The 21,182-nt window shown below is 39.2% G+C and overlaps 1 protein-coding gene across 2 annotated transcripts in view; it reads right to left on the minus strand.

Annotated features, from left to right (window-relative positions):
• PAK2 (p21 (RAC1) activated kinase 2) overlaps nt 1-21,182 on the minus strand; it is a 102,518-nt gene that overhangs the window by 30,546 nt on the left and 50,790 nt on the right. For both annotated transcript variants that reach the window (XM_079766521.1, XM_079766522.1), the window contains exons 3-6: nt 5,088-5,188; nt 4,194-4,341; nt 2,184-2,215; nt 1,113-1,220 (exon numbers count right to left, since the gene is read on the minus strand). In XM_079766521.1, coding sequence (XP_079622647.1) covers nt 1,113-1,220; nt 2,184-2,215; nt 4,194-4,341; nt 5,088-5,188 — 389 coding nt within the window. The remainder of the gene's footprint in view (nt 1-1,112; nt 1,221-2,183; nt 2,216-4,193; nt 4,342-5,087; nt 5,189-21,182) is intronic.

Here is a 21,182-nt window from a genome sequence, read left to right on the forward strand (position 1 = left end):
CTAGTAATGAAGCAAAAGTTTAAAATCATGTCTTTACCACAAAAGAGAAATAAAGAACAAAATAATAGAAACCTTGATGTTAAAAATAACTATTAATATCCCCCCAAATTTTTGGACAAAGATGATTTCTACCCTTTCATTTCCAACAGCCAGTTCTAGGATATAAGGAAATAGAGCCCGCAACATTAGATCAGGATGCACTGGCAGTCCTCAGAGCTTTACCTGCCAGTGTACCACCACTCCCTGATGCCACTGAGGGACAGGACTCTTTTTATCTCTATCTAAGGTCATTATTGTTAAAGTTCTCCTATATCTGGTTAGGAATTCACTCTTAGAAGCCCCTTGAATGACATTAAGGCTTTGAGAGGATTGTAAAATGGGAGATAAAATATGTAACCAATGTCACCCCAATAAATTCAATAAAAAAGAAAAAACAATAAGTATTTGTATTTTAACTTTTAAAGAATTCATTTGATTTTAATTTTTAAAAAAGCTAGTTTTTTTGCCCTAGCCAATTTGGCTCAGTGGATAGAGCGTCGACCTATGGACTGAAGGGTCCCAAGTTTGATTCCGATCAAAGGCACATGCCTGGGTTGCGGGCTCGATCCCCAGTAGGGGGGCGTGTAGGAGGCAGCCCATCAATGATGTTTCTATCTCCCCCCCCGCCTTCCTCTCTGACATCAATACAAACATATATATAAAAAGCTAGTTTTTGCCCTAGCGGTTTGGCTCAGTGGATAGAGCGTCAGCCTGAGGACTGAAGGGTCCTGGGTTCGATTCCGGTCAAGGGCACATGCCAGGGTTGCTGGTTCCATCCCCAGTGGGAGGCATGCAGGAGGCAGCCAATCAATGATTCTCATCATTGATGTTTCTATCTCTCCCTCTCCTTCTTCCTTCCTCTCTGAAATCAATAAAAATAATTTTTTTTTTTAAAAAAAAGCTAGTTTCTGATGATTGGTCTTTAGGTAAAGATCTCCTAATCAAATTTCCCCACACTAAAATATTTTAAGCATGAGGGTTTTTTAAAATTGATCAATGTAAGTCAAATACAGACTGCTTTTTAAAACACACATGCACACATGCACAGCCCAGTTCAGTAATAAGACACTTACTGATTTTGTATGATCAGGTCGTGGAGCAATCACAGGAGGGGCAGCCTCTTCATCATCATCGTCTTCCTCTGTTACCACTGCTGATGTTTCTGATCCCTTGGTATTTAACTGTATTTATCAGCGAGCAAAGGTAAGGAAGACATGTCAAATATAACAATATGCTAAAATATGAATCTCTTTTAACATATTTTTTTAAATATTTATTTTTTAATAGTTCATTTCAAAACAGTAAACCCCCCTTACTCTAATTTAATCACTTAAAACATGGAGGCAATTCTGTAAGTAAAGTAAGTTTATGAAATAAATATGTGATAAATATAAAGCATTCTTAAAAAAGAATGTATACCTTTTATATAGAGAATTTTATACCCTTTAACAAATCCTTTAGTAAACAATCACTTTATTTGTTAAGACCAAAAACAAGAATCCTCTAGGCTTTGTGTAAGTCTGATTCATTTTCAGTCATTTAAAAGAGCTACATTCACCAGAAAAAATGATGGCTAATGAAGCAAAAGAGGAATATATTAACCTTTATACAGAGATTATTATGTGCCAGGTATGTGCTAGATAGGTACTTTACATGTTACCCCAGTTAATCTTCACATTAACCCCAGGAGACTATTTCCTCTAATTGAGGAATTGAAACCAAAACAGTGACTCTGCAGGAGGTAACTGCTTGCATGATAACTTACAAAGTTTCAGTCAGCTCTGAAGACTGACAGGCTTCTTTGTTGTTCAGTATGTTTCCACAGGCTATATTCAGTAGAATGCTGCCAGAGGAAAAAGCTAGCGGTTCTTTGCATTCATGTTTTATGTACAGAAACATTACCAAAAGTAGTTAAACTGCTCTTTATCATAACAAGTTTTAGCAGTTTGAGTATCATATCAAGGATATTCTATTGGTTTAACATGGCTTCCTCAACTAATTAAGTGGCTAGCTATAACATATATTAAGTAGTTATTTATTTCTGATGGCTGTAAATTTATTTTAAAAAGCAAAATAAAAACTGAAATTTGTTTTGGGAAACTTAAATTAGAACAAGAGCTATAAGAAATAACATATGAACTCACTGCTGGTGTTCCAGAAGCGAAGCCATCTTTCTCTGAATATAAAACAGGAAATAATGCTAAGTTAACATTTCAAAAAATAAAACGCGTAAAAAATAAAAGATAATAGAAAGCAGAGCAAGTAAAATGTTTAGACTGATTTTAACCTGAGTTAAGTCTTGAGAAAACTGACAATATCTGTATTCAAACAAGAATTTATGTAAGATTCAGTCGACAAATCTCCAATCTTAATGTAAATTTACTAAAATCACTGAATTGTATCCTTTAAGTGGGTGAATTTTATAGCATATAAATTATACTTTAATAAAGTTATTAAAATTTATTTGAAACTATACCTGTCAATCTGTATTTATTAAACAAAACAGAAGTTTATTCACAATGATACTTTCTCCAGAAAATTGCCTATTGAGGAACTTAAAGCAACCAACCATGCAGACAAAACGTGCAAAGGGCAATGCTTGATGTAAGTTGTGATCAGTATAAAAGCAAATCCCTGAAGGCAAAACTAATTCATAAAGATTAAATATTAAAACACTCTTTCTGGCCCTAGCTGGTTTGGCTCAATGGATAGAGCGTTAGTCTGCAGACTGAAGGGTCCTGGGTTCGATTCCAGTCAAGGGCACATGCCCGGATTGTGGGCTTGATCCCTAGTAGGGGGCATGCAGGAGGCAGTGGTCAATGATTCTCTCTCATCATTGATGTTTCTATCTCTCTATCCCTCTCCATTCCTCTCTGAAATCAATAAAAATGTATTTTAAAAAATAAATAAATAAAATACTCATTCTGCAATTTAGAAGAGTAAGTTTTGTTTTGGTTTTCTTTTTAAGATTCATATATAATATCTATGAAATACATAATTTTCTGGTCAAACATGATTTTTAAAAAGATTACTAATTTACACAGACTTACTAGTTGACAGAAAAGTTCAAGGACAAGTCCAACCTTTTGCTAAGGATGTACTAGACTAAGTAAAAAAAATTAAAATCATTTGCCAAGTGGTCTCTATTTCTGCAATGATGCAATCAAATTAAGTACAATACTACATGATTTTAGCTCAATCACATTGTTTGCAAAAACTACACATATGACTTCAGAGGACAGAGAAACACATTAAATGACACCTTGGGATGTAATCAGTAAAATCCATATTAGGGAAACAAGACAAATGATCTCGTTTGTTTAACAAATAAATTACAAGGAAAAGAGTCCATGAGAATCAGAATGAGGGAGGGGAAGCCTAAATATCAAAAAAGATTCAAGAGATATAGCAATCAACTACAATGTATGAACTTGATTCCAATAATGATTCAAACAAACTATTTTTTTAAAAAATCCACTATTATTCTAGTTCTTGCCTGATGATATTTCAATTTTGAGGAATTACTTCTTATAGTCTAATGCTTGTTTTTGTATATTTGATGGTTCAATTTTTGAGTGGACTTAAACATTTTTTACCTCAAAGTCTGTGCATTTATATAGTAAAATAACCCTTCTCCTATCCCACTAACTATAAATCAGCATTTTTCCCTTCTAATGCTGGAAGTCATTCAAAAGAAGTAAAGAGAAAAACAAACAAAAGGCCAAAATATCCACTTTTGTCAAAGCTAAGAGATTATGCATAAGAGCTGCTCCATTCAGTTTATAAAAGCTAGATCTAGCTTTTATAAACTCGATACTCAGTAGTTGAGTATTGCCTACAAACCAGGAAGTCACCAGTTCAATTCCTGGTCAGGGCGTATGCCCGGCTCGATCCTCAGTGTGGGGTGTGCAGGAGGCAGCCAATCAATGATTCTCTTTCATCATTGATGTTTCTATCTCTCTCTCCCTCTCCCTTCCTCTCTGAAATATAAATAAACAAACAAACAAACAAACAAACAAATAAATGGTAGATCTATGCAAGGGAAAAAGTGGGGACAAAAACTACAGCTTAGGTTTTTTTTCCAGAAGCAATCTTTTTATTTAGAGGAGCTTCACAACTCTGCAATCTCATGTAAATTAGAATTGGTATCTTACCTGGAGGAGTAAAGCTCAGATATTTCTGCTTCACTGTGTTGGAATCATAGAACTTTAAGACGTCCAGCACAGCCTGAGGATTCTTCTTTTGCTCTAGTTTGGTGATATTGGAAGTCTGTAATAATCGAGCCCACTGTTCTGGCATGCCCTAAAAAACAAGACAGTTAGGAATTAGCTGTTTAGAGCTGCTCTAATAAAATCAATTTCCAGAGGTGAATGATGAAATACATAAATTAATCTATATTAACTATAGGTTTGACCAAATCCTAAAAAGCCTAGTTTTCTAAAGGTCTATTTATCTAAATCTGTTTTGCATAATTACAATTAATAGTTGCAGTTCCCTAGGAAAAGGATACATCCATTCACAAATCCTTCTAGAACAATGGTTCTCAACCTTTCTAATGCTGCGACCCTTTAATACAGTTCCTCATGTTGTGGTGACCCCCAACCATAAAATTATTTTCGTTGCTACTTCATAACTGTAATTTTGCTACTGTTATGAATAGTAATGTAAATATCTGTGTTTTCCAATGGTCTTAGGCAACCCTGCTAGTGGTTCTCAACCTGTCGCGACCCACAGGTTGAGAAGCGCGGCTGTAGAGCCTAAGACCATCAGAAAACACAGATATCTACATTACGATTCATTAACAGTAGCAAAATTACAGTTATGAAGTAGCAACGAAAATAATTTTATGGTTGGGGGTCACCACAACATGAGGAACTGTATTAAAGGGTCGCGGCATTAGAAAGGTTGAGAACCACTGTTCTAGAAGAAGAGAAAAGCACTAAGAATTCATAGTTAATATGTGGATAGGAATGCTAACTTCAAACTTACTACTGAATGGAAAAGCTTGAGTGATGATATAAAAATGAGTCCCAACTATGTAAACTTACAGTGAATTCTCCAGTAACAGCATCAAAGCCAACATGGATGGTGTGCTCAAAATCAGAAGGAGGAGAAATTTCTGGCCGTTCCTTCTCTTTCTTCCTACTTCCTAAAGGGTATTAAAAAAAAGAATCAACCTATTAAACAAAATTTAAAAAGGTACTCATAATCAAGTTTATATTTTTCCTAAGACATATTAGAAACAAAGTTATTTTAGAAAAAGATTTCTCTTAAAGACAATGACTGATAGAAAACTGATAAATGAAGTACAGTAACTAATCTTGTCATAAATTAGGGGTAGAGACAATCAAACAGTGTCATATTTTTTATCTTTGCATTACAGTTTAATGATCTGGGAAAATTTTATTAATGATCTTCTACTCTTCACCTATTGACATATTTTGTTTGTTTTAGTTATCCTAAATGATGGCTTTCCAAGAATTATTTCTCATTGTTCTCTGATCATTCTTTTTCTAAGAATACTTTTCTTGTTTCATGGATGCAATTTATCTTCTTTATTATATGGTTTGTGTGTGTGTAGGTTGGGTTTTTTCTCCCTACATTGTTTCTTCTACATTCCTTTTTTACCCCATTGTTTTGGCCTCTCTTATTTAAGGGTTGTCAAGTATCCAACTATCCTTCACTGTCTACTCATATATAAAAGTATAAAAGTTAACTGGACGCCCTAGCCAGTGGCTCAGTTAGTTGGAGAGTTGTCCATACACTAAAAGGTCAAGGGTTCGATTCTCGGTCAGGGCATACCTATGTTGTGGGTTTGATCCCCAGATGGGGCTCATACAGGACACAACCGATCCAATGTTCTCTTGTTCTCTCTCTCTCTCTCTCTCTCTCTCTCTCCTCGCCCCCCTTTAAAAATCAATAAAAACGTATCCTCAAGTCATAAAAAAAATTTAACTGGGAGATAAGTTAGCCTTTTCATTAAAGATGGGGTGGAGCCCGGACAGTGTGGCTCACTGGTTGAGCATCGACCTGTGAACCAAGGCATAATTTGATTCCCAGTCGGGGCACATGCCTGGGTTGCGAGCTTGATCGCCAGGGGGCAGGGGGTGCAGCAGGCAGCCGATCAATGATTCTTTCTCATCACTGATGTTTCTCTCTCTCCCTCTCCCTTCTTCTCTGAAATTACATATATATATATTTAAAGATGGGGGTGTAGTATCTAAAGTATTTTCCCCCCAGGGTATTCTGTTTATCCAGAGAAAAATCTTCCCATTCCTTGTCTGAGGACTTTGAGTAAAGCTACAAGTGTTCTGAAAGCAGGGCAGAGGAAAGCAGTTTAGTATATTGACTTCCACTGAATCCACTTTTTTTTATTCTGGTGCCACACCTTTTCCTGACTCCCTTGACAAGAATAAGGAGCCTCTTGGGTTTAATTTCTCCTCAAATAAATGTAAACATGTTTGTTTGGTCTTTAGCTGTCCCAGAGGATGTGTTATATTTCATGGCTGGGTAGAGTAGAGGTCCTTTGACACTTCCTATATAGATTTTCAACTAATCCCCCTCTTTTCAGCCTGTTTATTATCACACACACACACAATTGTGTGCCTCTAACTCCCGAACCTCTAACATTTTTTCAAGGAAAACTAGTTTACTTCTTAGACATTCCTCTCTGCAAATGCTTAGGATATGTCTTCCTCTGATTTGCTTAGTCAGTTCTCACTTCTCCACAACTTCAACCTTCCAAATACGTATTGAAATCTCTTGTGCCTTACTGTTTCCTCTCCCATTCACTTTGCCCTTGCGAAATAAATTCTTTTCTTTTTTTACATGTCATTTTAGTTGGGTCTGGGGAGGAAGAGACAATAGAGGCATATGATCAACCTGCTGTGTTCAACCAGAAGGTTCTCCTAATATAAAAGAGCATTGGCATATTATTTTTTTGGCAAGTGATGATACATTTGTGCTCAAATGTCCATCTCCTCTCTAGGTCTCCCAGGCACATATAATATTTATTTACAAGAGACCTAGCTATGGTGAGGGGGCAGGGCACACTGGTCATAAAAAGGAGGAGCAGAAAATGCAATGGTTAAGTCTAGTATAAATTTTGCTATCTTTACTGAAATGCACCATTACACCTATCATAAACAATCTCTCATTTTCCACTGGAATTTAAGCAATCTGAAGACACCTTCTACTTCTCTTTATGTCTCCTGGCTTCTAACTCAGTATCTTGCATTAGAGAAAATAATTATTAAAAAACTATAAGCTACTAGTTTACTCTTTATTTTTTTAAAATATATTTTTATTGATTTTTTTTACAGAGAGGAAGGGAGAGGGATAGAGAGTTAGAAACATCGATGAGAGAGAATCATCGATCAACTGATTCACACCTCCTGCACACCTCCCACTAGGGATGTGCCCGCAACCAAGGTACATGCCCTTGACCAGAATCGTACCTGGGACCTTTCAGTCCGCAGGCCGATGCTCTATCCACTGAGCCAAACCAGTCAGGGCTAATTTACTCTTTAGAAAGTTCTGAACTGCTTACAGAAAAACAATTTTGTATAATATAAGAGTGATTATTTCTTCTTTAAAAAGAAACAACTGCTCAGGATCCCACTTCTGATATGACCCTATAACAGATGACTGGTCCAAGGTAGGCATCTATTTCAAGCCAGGTTAACCATAGAACCCCCCTTCCATTATAGTTCAGTGAATACCTAAACTAAACCAGAATCAGTCTCTCACAGGTGAATAAAGTTATAAGAAATAACACCCAGTAACTGTTGCAGGCTATATTTCCTAACACACAGAGAAACAATTCTAGTTCCTGTTGTGTCAAAGGCCCAGCCTTATTTTTCAATGTGGGAATGTTAAGTTTAGAGACATATATTAAAGAAAGTTTCATATGTTAGGATTATAAAGAGTCAAAGGAAAGAAGCAGAAAATAATTAAGCAGAACTTGAAACATATTTACAAACATTAGTCCATGTAAAAGGACGCCTTATCCTAAAAATCTATTTAATTCTATTTCATTTTATATAACACACATATTGTCCTGTATTTTAGTAGTCCCAGTAGGAGGTGAAAATATTTTAAAAAGTAACCTATCTACTAAAGAGGGAATATGCTAATTGACCATCACTCCATACAAAGATGGCTGCACCCACAGCTGAGGCCAAGTTCCCTTAAGGAGCCTTAACAAGCAATCAGCAGGGACCTGGGCTATGCCCTCCCCCGCCCCGGTGGGGCTTGACAGGGGACCTCAGGCCCCACCCCCTACCCCAGTGCCAGGCCAGGGGACCTGAGGCCACGCCCCCCACCCGATGGGGCTTGACGGGGGACCTCAAGGTGCGCTTCCTGTCCTGGTGCTGGGCAAGGGGACCTCAGGCTGCTCTCCCCGCCCCAGCACCAGGCCGGGGGACCTCAGACCGCGACCCCTACCAGGTGGGGCTTGACAGGGGAATTCAGGCCGTGCCCCCCACCCCGGCACCAGGCCGGGGGACCTCAGACCGCAACCCCCGTCCAACGGGCCTTGACAGGGGACCTCAGGCCATGCCCCCCACCCAGCGGGGCTTGACGGGGGACCTCAAGGTGCACCCCCAGTGCTGGGTCAGGGGCACTCAGACCGCGGCCCCGCCCAGTGGGGCTTGACAGGGACCTGAGGCTGTGCCCCCTCCTGGTGCTGGGCCGGGGGACCTGAGGCTGAGCCCCCCCCCCACTTGGCGGGGCTTGACGGGGGACCTCAGGCCATGCCCCCCACCCAGCGGGGCTTGACAGGGGATCTTGGGCCGTGTCCCCCACCTGGCAGGGCTTGATGGAGGACCTCAAGGCACGCCCCCCGACCTGGCACTGGGCCAGGGGACCTGAGGCTATGCCCCCTGCCCGGCAGGGCTTGACAAGGGTGGGACTGGCCGGGTCTGGATCTAGCCCAATTGGGGGGGGGGGGGGGGCGCGCGGCTGGGTCTGGGTCTCACGCAATTTTGAGGTGCATGTGGGTGGGCGGTGACTTGAATCTGGGTCCCATGGTGTGCCCCAGACTCTGACAGGAGGAAGGTTTTCATATACATTTTACTAATTTTCTTTCATCTCTGACACTTCTATTATAGAGAAAGGGCAAATAGCAATATTAAATTATTTCCTCTAATTAATCCCCTTTTAATGTGCATGAATTTTGTGTACCAGGTCACTAGTCTCAAATCGAACAATGTGCTGGAAGGATACAGCTATATAAAAAGAATCACTGCTTTAAAAGAAAAAAGAAAAAGAATCACTGCTTTATAACTCTGGAAGCCAAGAACTGCAAGGACCAGCAACAACAAAATATCCACCATTGCTTATCTACAAGATGTAGATATCACTTAATAGATCCAGTTTTCCTTTAATAAAATGCACAACTTGTAAGTAAACTAGGGGGAAAATGATTCTTAAAATCAACTTAAAAATTAGCCTGCTATTTAGGTCAAACATTTCATTAACTCACCCCTAGACAGGGCCAGACTAAATGATTTCGTGGGCCTTATTCAGCCTGCGGGCCAGACGTTCCCCACTCCTGCTTTAAGGCCACCACCTTTTAGGCTACCTAGAATGTAAGGGTAAAAAAATACGCATCTCTTGCCCACCCGGCATGGCTCCGTGGTTCATCATCGACCTATGAACCAGGAGGTCATAGTTCAATTCCCAGTCAGGGCAGGAGGCAGCCAATAAATGATTCTCTCTCAACATTGATGTCTCTTTCTTCCTCTCCCTTCCTTTATGAAATCAATAAAAATTTAATTGAAAAAAAAAAAACACCCATGTCTTTAAAGGGAGACTCTTCTGCCTCTAATCTAAAACAACCAGTGAGCCATGAAGACAGAAGAGAAGCAGTCCAGAAACGGAAGACGCTGATGTGGCCTTCCCATACTAGCAGTTAGCAGCTGTGCATCACTGCAGATTGCCCAGGACCAAACCGGACAGAGTCGGACCTGCATTACCACCATTTGTCCACCATCCAGAACTGAAATGTCAGTGCTGACATGTACACATAAGGAACTGTTGGACATTGAAATTGGGTCTCAAAAGAACTGTTGGCCCAGAAAGAAACTCACTACACACTGATTCATTTGCCTGTCACCATAACCATTATTGCTTGTCTCATTTTCGGTTCTTATAAGTGTATTTCTAATAGCACATGATCTCACTCATCTAGGGGAAATAATGAACAACATAGACTGATGAACAAGAACAGACCCAGAAACAAGGAGGCATGGATCAGACTGTCGGGCCTCAGGGGGAGGGTAGGGAAGGGTGGGGGTAAAGGGGGAGACCAACCAAAGGACTTGCGCGCAGGCATATGAGCCTAACCAGCGGTTAAGGACAACAGGGGGGTGGGGGCATGTGTGGGGAGGGGTGTGGGATGGGAATGGGGGGACGAGGACAAATATGTGATACCTTCATCAATAAAGAAATTAAAAAAAAAACACAAAAAAACAAACAAACAAAAAAAAACAACCAGTGATGGGGCTTTAAAATGGCGGCAGAGTAAGTAGAAGCTACACGGCCACTCTCCCAGGCCCAAACTGAAAATACAATTAAAATACGGAAAACCTACCCTGAAAAATCAACTGAAGACTAGCGAGAGAGAACCCTGAGAACCGAGGACGGAAAGTGGAGACCACGTGGAGACTGGTAGGAAGTACAGAGACGAGAAAGGGCTGGCCAGCCTCCCACAGCCAGAAGCTGAAGGTCCCGAGGGATATCTCAGCTGTGGGGGGGGGGGGGGGTTTCCACTAAGAACTCTGGGGTCTAAACCCAAGCTTGGGCTCTCCAACACAGAGCACCAGAACTGAGAAAGGTGCCCACATAACATCTGGCTGTGAAAAGCAGCAGGGTTGCTGTCTGCCAGGGAGAGATGGCTGAAAATGCAGGCACCCTCTTAAAGGGCCAACACACAAAATTTAGTATGCTGCCACTCACCCTGGGCTCCAGCAGAGGGAGGACAGAGTGGACTGGAGCAGAAGCCAGGGGTAGGGGCTCTGGGGTTGGAGCTCAGAAGGCAGCCACCGTGGTTTCCTGTGCTGAGTCATTCCCTCAAGCAGCAGAGGTCATCTTTCTCAGGCAGACCTCTGCAATCGAGGCAGTTTTTGCCTGGGGGGGAAGGCAGTTGACCCACTCTATTGGAAATGGTGCAGCGTTTCTGAGGCCCATTAACAGACTGAGAATAACAAATAGCCTCTAGGCAGAAGCAATTGCCCCAGCCTATTGGAAAACCTCTCACCACACCTGTGGATGATTGCCTGAGGGCTACTCAAAACTGAAACCAATCAGTCAACAGGCAGCGGTGGATCTCTAAAGGCTTTTAGTATTTACCTGACCTAATTAGTCAGAAACAGCATTTGACACTGTCTGTCCTACACTAGAGACTGAGTCACAAACCATACATAGTCACAAACCCAACAGGCAGCCAAATGGGGAGACAAAACAAAACAAAACAAACCCACAACAAAAGAACGAGAGAATTCTCCAGAAGAAGAGATAAATGAAATGGAGATAAGAAATTTATCTGATACAGAGTTGATAATAATGATGGTAAAGATGCTCAACAGCATGAGAAAAGATATAGTAACTATGAAAAAAGACCAGTTGGAAATAAAGAATGACATAGCACTAATAAAGAACACTTTCGAAGGAATAAACAGCAGATTAGGAGAAGCTGAGGATTGGTCAGTGAATTAGAAGACAGGGTAGAAAAAAATCACTCAATTAGAGAACCAAATAGGAAAAACAATTAAAAAACAGGAGGATAGCTTAAGGGAGCCGTGGGACAACATGAAACATAACAATATTCAAATAGTAGGTGTACCAGAAGGGGAAGAAAAGGAGCAGAGGACAGAGAATGTTTTGAAGAAATAATGTCAGAAAACTTCCCTAACCTGATGAAGGAATAAGTCACACAAGTCCAGGAGGCACAGAGTCCCAAGCAAGAAGAACCCAAACAGGCCAATACCCAGACACATCATAATTAAAATGCCAAACATTAAAGACAAAGAGAGAATCTTAAAGGCAGCAAGAGTAAAGCAAACTGTTACCTACAAAGGAGCTTCCATAAGGCTGACACCCAATTTCTCATCAGAAACTCTACAGGCCAGGAGGGAATGATATTAAGTACTCAAGATAATGGAAAGCAAGAATCTGAAACTGAGATTACTATATCCAGCAAAGCTATCATTCAAAATGAACAGTGAAATAAAGAGCTTCCCAGATCAAAAAAAAAAAAAAAAAAAAGGGAAAAAAAAAAAGGCTAAAGGAGTACATCAGCACCAAGCCCGCATTACAAGAAATGCTTAAGGAAGGCTGTAATAATTAGAAGAGAGAGAGAAACCTAGGCATACAGAATTAAAACGGCAATAAATAAGTACCTATCAATAATAACCTTAAATGTAAATGAATTAAATGCTCCAATCAAAAGACATAGGGGAGCTGAATGGATACAAAAATATGACCAAACTATATGCTGTCTACAAGAGACCCACCTCAGAACAAAAGACACAGAGAATGAGAGTGAAGGGATGGAAAAATATTTTCTATGCAAAGAGAAAAGAAAAAAAACGCTGAGGTAGCAATACTCATCTGACAAAATAGACTTCAAAATGAAGGTAAATCACAAGAGACAAGAAAGGTCACTACATAAAACCAAAGGGATCGATCCAATAAGAGAATATAACACTGATAAACATAAATTCACCCAACATAGGAGCACCTTAATATATGAAAAAACTTCTAGAGGACTTTAAGGGAGAGATCAACAAGACAGTCATAGTAGGGGACTTTAACACCTTCCTCACTTCACTGTTTAGATCTTCCAGACAAAAAATTAAGAAGGAAACAGTGACTCTAAAGGACACACTGGGTCAGATGTATTTAACTGACATTTATAGAATATTTCACCCCAAAGCTGCAGAATATATGTTGTTTTCAAGTGCACATGGGTCATTCACAAAGATAGACCATGTTAGGACATAAAGTTCAAGAAGACTGAAATCATATGGAGCATCTTCTCAGGTCACAGTGGAATGAAATTAGAAATCAACTATAATAAAAACACCCCAAAACATTCAAACACATGGTGGCTAAATGGCATGTTATTAAACAATGTATGGGTTACCAATGAGATCAAGAAATAAATAAAAACTTCCTGGAAACAAATAAAAATGAACACACAACAACCCCAAATCTCTGGGACACAGCAAAAGCAGTCCTGAGAGGAAAGTTCATAGCACTACAGGCCTACCTCAAAAAACAAGAAAAATCAATAATAAACTACCGTATTTTCCGGCATATAAGACGACTGGGCGTATAGAAGATTTTCCTGGGTTAAAAAGTCGTCTTATACGCCGGAAAATACAGTATTTAACCCTACATCTTAAAGAATTAGAAAGAGGACAATGAGAAAAGCCCAGAGTAAGTAGAAGGAAGGAAATAAAGATGAGATCAGAAATAAATGCCATAGAGACAAAAAAAAAAACCAAAAAAAAAAAACCAAAAAACAAAAACATAAAAAATTTCAATGAAACCACGAGCTGGTTTTCTGAAAAGATAAATAAGATTGATGACCCTTTAGCCAGACTAATCTAGAAACAAAGACAGAGGACCCAAATAAATATAATCAGAAATGAAAGCGGAGAAGTAATCACTGACACCACAGAAATACAAAGGATTGTAAGAAAATACTATGAACAACTAAATGCCAACAAGATGGACAGTGTGGATGAAATGGACAAATTCCTAGAAAAATTACAATCTTCCAAAACTGAATCAGGAAGAATCAGAAAACCTGAATAGGCCAACAACAACTGATGAAATAAAAGTCGTAATCAAAAGACTCCCAGAACACAAAAGCCTTGGTCCATATGGCTTCACAGCAGAGTTTTACCAAACATCATTCAAAGAAGAACTAACACATATACTCCTCAAACTATTTCAGAAAATCCAAGAGGAAGGAACACTTCCAAACTCTTTTTATGAGGCCAGCATTATCCTAATTCCAAAACCAGATAAAGATACTACAAAGAAAGAGAATTACAAGCCAATATCCCTGATGAACATAGATGCTAAAATCCTCAACAAAATATTAGCAAATCGCATCCAGCAATATATTAAAAAGATCATACACCATGACCAAGTGGGATTTATTAAGTCAATAAATGTGATCCATCACATAAATAAATAAAAAAGGCAAAAATCACATGATCATATTAATTGATGCAGAAAAAGCATTCAACAAAATCCAACACCCATTGTTGATAAAAACTCTCAGCAAAGTGGGAATACAGGGGTCATTCTTCAACATGATAAAGACCATATATGACAAATCTACAGCTGACATCATACTTAATGGGCAAAAACTAAAACCATTTCCCCTACGAACAGGAACAACGCTTTCACCACTCCTGTTCAACATAGTACTGGAAGTGCTAGCCATAGCGATCAGACAAGAAGAAGAAATAAAAGGCATCCAAATTGGAAAGGAGGAAGTAAAACTGTCATTATTCACAGATGACATGATATTGTACATAGAAAACCCTGAAGACTCCACCAAAAAACTACCAGATTTAATAAATGAATTTGGCAATGTAGCAGGATACAAAATTAACACCCAGAAATCATTTTTATACACCAATAATGAATTCTCAGAAGAGAAACTAAACAATCCCATTTACCATTTGCAACAAAAAATTAAGATACTTAGGAATAAACTTAGCCAAGGAGATAAAAGACTTGCACTCGGAAAACTACAGAATGTTGAAAGAGAGGTAGAGGAAGATATAAACAAGTGGAAGAATACGCCATGTTCATGGATTGGTAGAATTAACATCATTAAAATATCCATGCTACTCAAAGCAATCTACAGATTTAATACAATCCCTATTAAAATAGCAACAGCATATTTCACAGATTAAGAACAGATACTCCAAGAATTTATATTGAACCAAAGAAGACCTTGAATAGCTGCAGCAATCTTGAGAAAGAACAACAAAGTTGGAGGGATCACACCACCTGATATGAAGTTATACTACAAAGCCACTGTAATCAAAACAGCCTGGTATGGCACAAGAACAGACATATACTAGTAGATCAATGGAAAAGAACAGAGAACCCAGAAATCGACCTAAGTAATTACACTCAATTAATATTTGACAAAGGAGGCAAGAACATACAATGGAGTCAAGACAGTCTCTTCAATAAATGGTATTGGGAAAATTGGATACATGCAAATAAATGAAACTAGACCATTAACTTATATCATACACAAGAATAAACTCAAAATGCATGAAAGACTCAAATATAAGTCGTGAAACCATAAAAGTTCTAGGAGAAACCATAGCCAGCAAAATCTCAGACATCTCTCATTGCTAGCAATATTTTTATGGATACATCTCCTAGGGCAAAGGAAACTAAGGAGAAAATAAACAAATGGGACTACATCAAAATAAAAAGCTTCTGCACAGCAAAAGAAACCATCAACAAAACAACAAGAGAGCCCACTGTATGGGAGAACGTATTTGGCAATAAAACATCTGATAAAGGGTTAATAGCCAAAAAAATAAGGAACTCATACAACTTAACAGAAGGAAGACAAACAATTCAATTAAAAAATGGGCAAAATACCTAAATAGACATACAGAAAGCCAAGAGACATATAAAAAAATGCTCAAAGTCACTGATCATCAGAGAGATGCAAATTAAAATGAGATATCACCTCACACCTGTCAGAATGGCTACCATCAGCAACAAATGACAAGTACTGGCAAGAATGTGGAGAAAAGGGAACCCTAGTACACTGCTGGAGGGAATGCAGACTGGTGCAGCATTATGGAAAACAGTGTGGAGTTTCCTAAAAAAATTAAATATGGAACTGCCATTTGACCCAGTGATCCCATTTCTAGGAATATATCCCAAGAAAACAGAAACGCCAATCAGAAAGAATGTATGCACCCCTATGATCATAGCAGTATAATTTACAATAGCTAACCTCTGGAAACAGCACAAGTGCCCATTGGTAGATGAGTGGATAAAAAAGCTGTGGTGGTGGTTGCCGAAACCGGTTTGGCTCAGTGGATAGAGCGTCGGCCTGCGGACTGAGGGGTCCCAGGTTCGATTCCGGTCAAGGGCATGTACCTTGGTTGCGGGCACATCCCCAGTGGGGGTTGTGCAAGAGGCAGCTGGTCGATGATCCTCTATCATCGATGTTTCTAACTCTCTATCCCTCTCTCTTCCTCTCTGTGAAAAATCAATAAAATATATTTTTTTAAAAATAAAAAAGCTGTGGTACATTTATACACCATGGAATACTATGCAGCAGTAAAAAAGAAGGATGTCTTACCCTTTGAGATAGCATGAAAGGACCTGGAGAGTGTTGTGCTAAGCGAAATAAGCCAGACAAAGACAAGTATCATATGATCTCACTCATATGGGGAATCTAATGAACAAAATAAATCGATGAGCAAAATAGATCCAGAGTCATAGTAGCATACATAGAAGAGACTACGGCATCTCAGAGGGAAGGTGCGAGGAGGATGGGTTGGTAGATGGGAAGTTATCAACCGAAAAACTTGTATGCATATATGCATAACGTATGGATACACACAATAGAGTGGTGAAGGCCTGGGGGGAAGGTGCGGGCTAGAAGGGGTCAATGGGGGGGGGGGGGGGAATATATGTAATACTTTCAATAATAAAACTTTTAAAAATAAATAAAGCACCAGGAAAGTTCTGGGGAATAACTACTGAATCACACACACACATACACACAAAGAAAAAAGAAAAAAATATTCAGAGAGACAGAAGCATAGAACAGTCTGTGGAATTTCAGAGGGAAGGCGGGGGAAGGTGGGGAAGAGATCAACCAAAGAACATATATGCATAACCCATGGATACAGACAATAGGGTGGTAAAGGCCTATGGCGGGGCAGGCTAGAATTGGTCAATGAGAAGGGGAGGGGGGGGGGAACGGGGGGGGGGGAGTGAACATATGTAATACTTTCAACAATAAAGATTTAATTTTAAAAAAATCCTGGATACATTGCAACCACCAGCTGGCTACAAATATAAGGATTAGCAAAAATCAAAGGAATCAATTCAAACAGCAATTGATGCTGTAGCATTACAATAAAGAGCACAGCATATTTTAGTATTTATAAGTATATATTTAACATTTGTAAATTGTGTATTATTTTCCAGCTTTATCATCAGTAACATTTATAATAAACTTATGTATATAAATACAAAAAAATAAAATAAAACCAGTGATTACCCCTTTGTTCTTTTGACCCAGAACAGCTTCAAATTGGTGAAACTAAACTTGTTCCATCCCACAGAAGGATATTCTTTAGGAAAAAGACAGAGGTGTATGGGCTACTATTATTAATCTTAGAATTAAATTTTTAGACCAAAAGGGATATTTATAATTCTAACTCTATCATTTTCATAACCAACCAGACGTGAAGGTGCTTGCTTATAGGCTAAATAATTAGATGTGAAAACTGCTTTAGTTTATATATACTATAACACTTAACACTAGCTAACAAAAACAGAGCTTTTAAATATAAGCCAAGATAATTGAGCATTACCATCTTCACTAACAAAATCTATTTTCTATACAACTACCAGTCTCTACTTGAGACAGAAATGTGACCAGGTCTTTCCTGTTTAAAATTCTGTAATGGTTCCCCAGGAAACAGAATAAAATCTGAGCTCTGTAGCATGGAATACAAGGCCCTTTATGACCTGTTCCCTGCCTACCTCACCTCTCCAGCCCAGCCCCTTCTGCTGTCTGTAGTTTCCTACATTATCTATAATAATAAAAGCGTAATATGCTAATTAGACCGGGCATCTTTCCGGACGAAGCCGGGGCTGCGAGGGAAGCCCGGGTTCCAGGTGCCAGAGGGAAGCCCGGGTCCCGGGTGCCTGCCGGCGGCCAGAGGGAAGCCCGGGTCCCGGGTGCCAGAGGGAAGCTGGTGCTGGCAGCCGGGGGAAGAAAGGCTACTCTTGCATTAATTCCGTGCATCAGGCCTCTATTGCTATACAATTCTCTCTCCCTCTCTGCTTTCACATCTTGCAGGACTGTACTTAGCTCCATGAATATGCTATGATCCCTCCTGTGTCTGTGGCACTGAAATTCTTCTCTAGGCATTGAAAACACGTTTTAACTATCAAAATCCTCCTAACTATATTCACTTACTCATCCTTTAACCTTCAACTTAAGTGTCATTTCCTTAGGAAGCCTTCCCAGATAGGATAGATATCTTACACTATCTCTACTATCATGGTTCAGTTTATAATTATGTGCTGCAGTTCTTTTTTGTTTTTTAGAGAGAAGGGGAAGAAGGGGGAAGAGAGATACAGAGACAGACTCGCGCCAGCCCGGGCCAGGGATGGAACCCGCCACCTTTCAGTATATGGGACAATGCTCCAACCAGCTGAGCCACACAGGTCAGGGCTATGCTGTAGTTTTTGATCAGTGGTGCCACGAGGGCAGGGACACCATCTGCTTTGCCTATCACTGTGTCTCTGATGACTCACAGGGTGCATATGATACATATTAGCAGGGATGTGAAAATGATTTGTTCAATTAAGTTGCCATAAAAGGCATACTGTCCGGCTGGCGAGGCTCAGATGGTTGAGCGTCGACCTATGAACCAGGAGATTATGGTTTGATTCCCAGTCAGGGCACATGCCCGGATTGCAGGCTCAATTCCCCAGTGCGGAGAGTGCAGAAGGCAGCCAATCAATTATTCTCTCTCTTTCTATCTTTCTCTCCCACTCCTCTCTGAAATGAATAAAAATAAATTTTATAAAAGGTGTAATTTCTTGTTTTCTTAATTTTTACAATGACACTAATTAAAACCAATAATGAATAACTGAAGATACTCCAAAGTCATTCTTTTTTCTTTTTAAATGAAAATGTTAGATGTTTGTTAACAAGAACAGCACAAAGGAGTGTAAATTTGAGTAGAATAAAATAAATATCTATAGATCGGGCTTTACATTAGAGATAGCAACAATCTTTCAGTCATTTTGATTTTTTAAAAAATGTTTTTATTCATTTCAGAGAGAAAGAAGGAGAGAGAGAAACATTAATGATGAGACCGGCTGGGCCATTTTGACTTTTAAAATAATGATACAATCAGAAAAAAAAATAAAAAATGATACAGTCCGGCCAGTGTGGCTCAGTGGTCGAGCGTTGAGCTATCAGGAAGTCACAGTTCGATTCCCAGTTGGGGCACATGCCTGGGTTGTGAGCTCAATCCCCAGCAGGGGACATGCAGGAGGCAGCCAATCAATGATTCTCTCTTCTCATTGATGTTTCATCTCTCCCTTTCCTTTCCTCTCTGAAATAAATATCTATTAAAATGATTCCATTTTTCCCCTTCCAGACTTCTGTTTCAAGATGACAGACTAAGCAGATATTGTAACCTTCCCTTTCTACATCAAATCTCTTTACCATGAAACAAAATTTATGAGGAATGTCCCAGAAATAAATTAGGACAAAACTAAAAAGAAAAACAGCAGCTCGGGATTTAGGCAGGAGAGTGCTACTGCATAAATGTTGGTAGTGGTTAAGCAGGTAGATTACTGTGTTCTTATAAGCATGAATGTGCATACACACATAGGGTTTCCCTCATTCCTTTTTTTTAAAAATATATTTTATTGATTTTTTTTTACAGAGAGGAAAGGAGAGGGACAGAGAGCTAGAAACATCGATGAGAGAGAAACATCGACCAGCTGCCTCCTGCACACCCCCTACTGGGGATGTGCCCGCAACCAATGTACATACCCTTGACCAGAATCGAACCTGGGACCTTTCAGTCCGCAGGCCGACGCTCTATCCACTGAGCCAAACTGGTTTTGGCGGGTTTCCCTCATTCCTAATCCTCAAAGCTTCAGGCCACAGTTGTGTCAGGAAGGAACAGTAAGTCGGAGAGATAGGGTTGGAAATGGAGGGAAAGAGTCTCAGGAAATAAGAGCACACAACCCTCCAAATATTCCCTCTCCCTTTAACAAAAAAATGACTGTGCTTCTAAATCTTCCTCCAAACAAGCTACAAAGGGAGACTCCGCACATTCTGTAGTCTCAACTACAAAGCCAAATGCAATTCTCTTGAACTTACCCAACAAATGTAATACAATTCTAATCAAAACATCAATAGCAATTAGACAAGAAGAAGAAATAAAAGGCATCCAAATTGGAAAAGAAAATGTAAAACTGTCATTATTCGCAGATGACATGTACTCTACATAGAAAACCCCAAAGACTCCATCAAAAAATTATTAGACTTAATAAATGAATTCAGCAATGTAGCAGGATACAAAATTAATGCCCAGAAATCTATGGCATTTTTATACACCAATAGTAAATTTACAGAAAGAGAGATTTTAAAAAAATCCCATTTACCATTGCACTAAAAAAGTTAAGATACCTAGGAATAAACTTAATTAAGGAGGTTAAAGAACTATACTCAGAAAACTACAGGACACTGAAAAAAGAGATAGAGGAAGACATAAACAAATGGAAGAACATACCGTGTTCATGGATTGGTAGAATCAACATTATTAAAATGTCCATACTACCCAAAGTAATCTACAGATTCAATGCACTCCCCATTAAAATACCAACAGCATATTTCATAGACCTAGAATGAACTCTCCAAAAATTCATCTGGAATAAAAAAAGACCCTGGATAGCCACAGCAATCCTGAGCAAGAAGAACCAAGTAGGAGGGATCACAATACCAGATATCAAGCTATATTACCAAGCCACTGTTCTCAAAACAGCCTGGTACTGGCACAAGAACAGACATATAAACCAATGGAATAGAATAGAGAACCCAGAAATCGACCCAAATCACTATGATCAATTAACATTTGACAAAGGAGGCAAGAACATACAATGGAGTCAAGACAGTCTCTTCAATAAATGGTGTTGGGAAAATTGGACAGATACATGCAAAAAAATGAAACTAGACCACCAACTTACACCATACACAAAAACAAATTCAAAATGGATAAAGGACTTAAATGTAAGGCGGGAAACCATAAAAATACTAGAGGAATCCATAGGCAGCAAAATCTCAGACATATGCCGAAGCAATTTCTTCACTG

The sequence above is a fragment of the Cnephaeus nilssonii genome (assembly GCF_951640355.1).
Source record: "Cnephaeus nilssonii genome assembly, chromosome: 3".
Classification (NCBI taxonomy): domain Eukaryota; kingdom Metazoa; phylum Chordata; class Mammalia; order Chiroptera; family Vespertilionidae; genus Cnephaeus; species Cnephaeus nilssonii.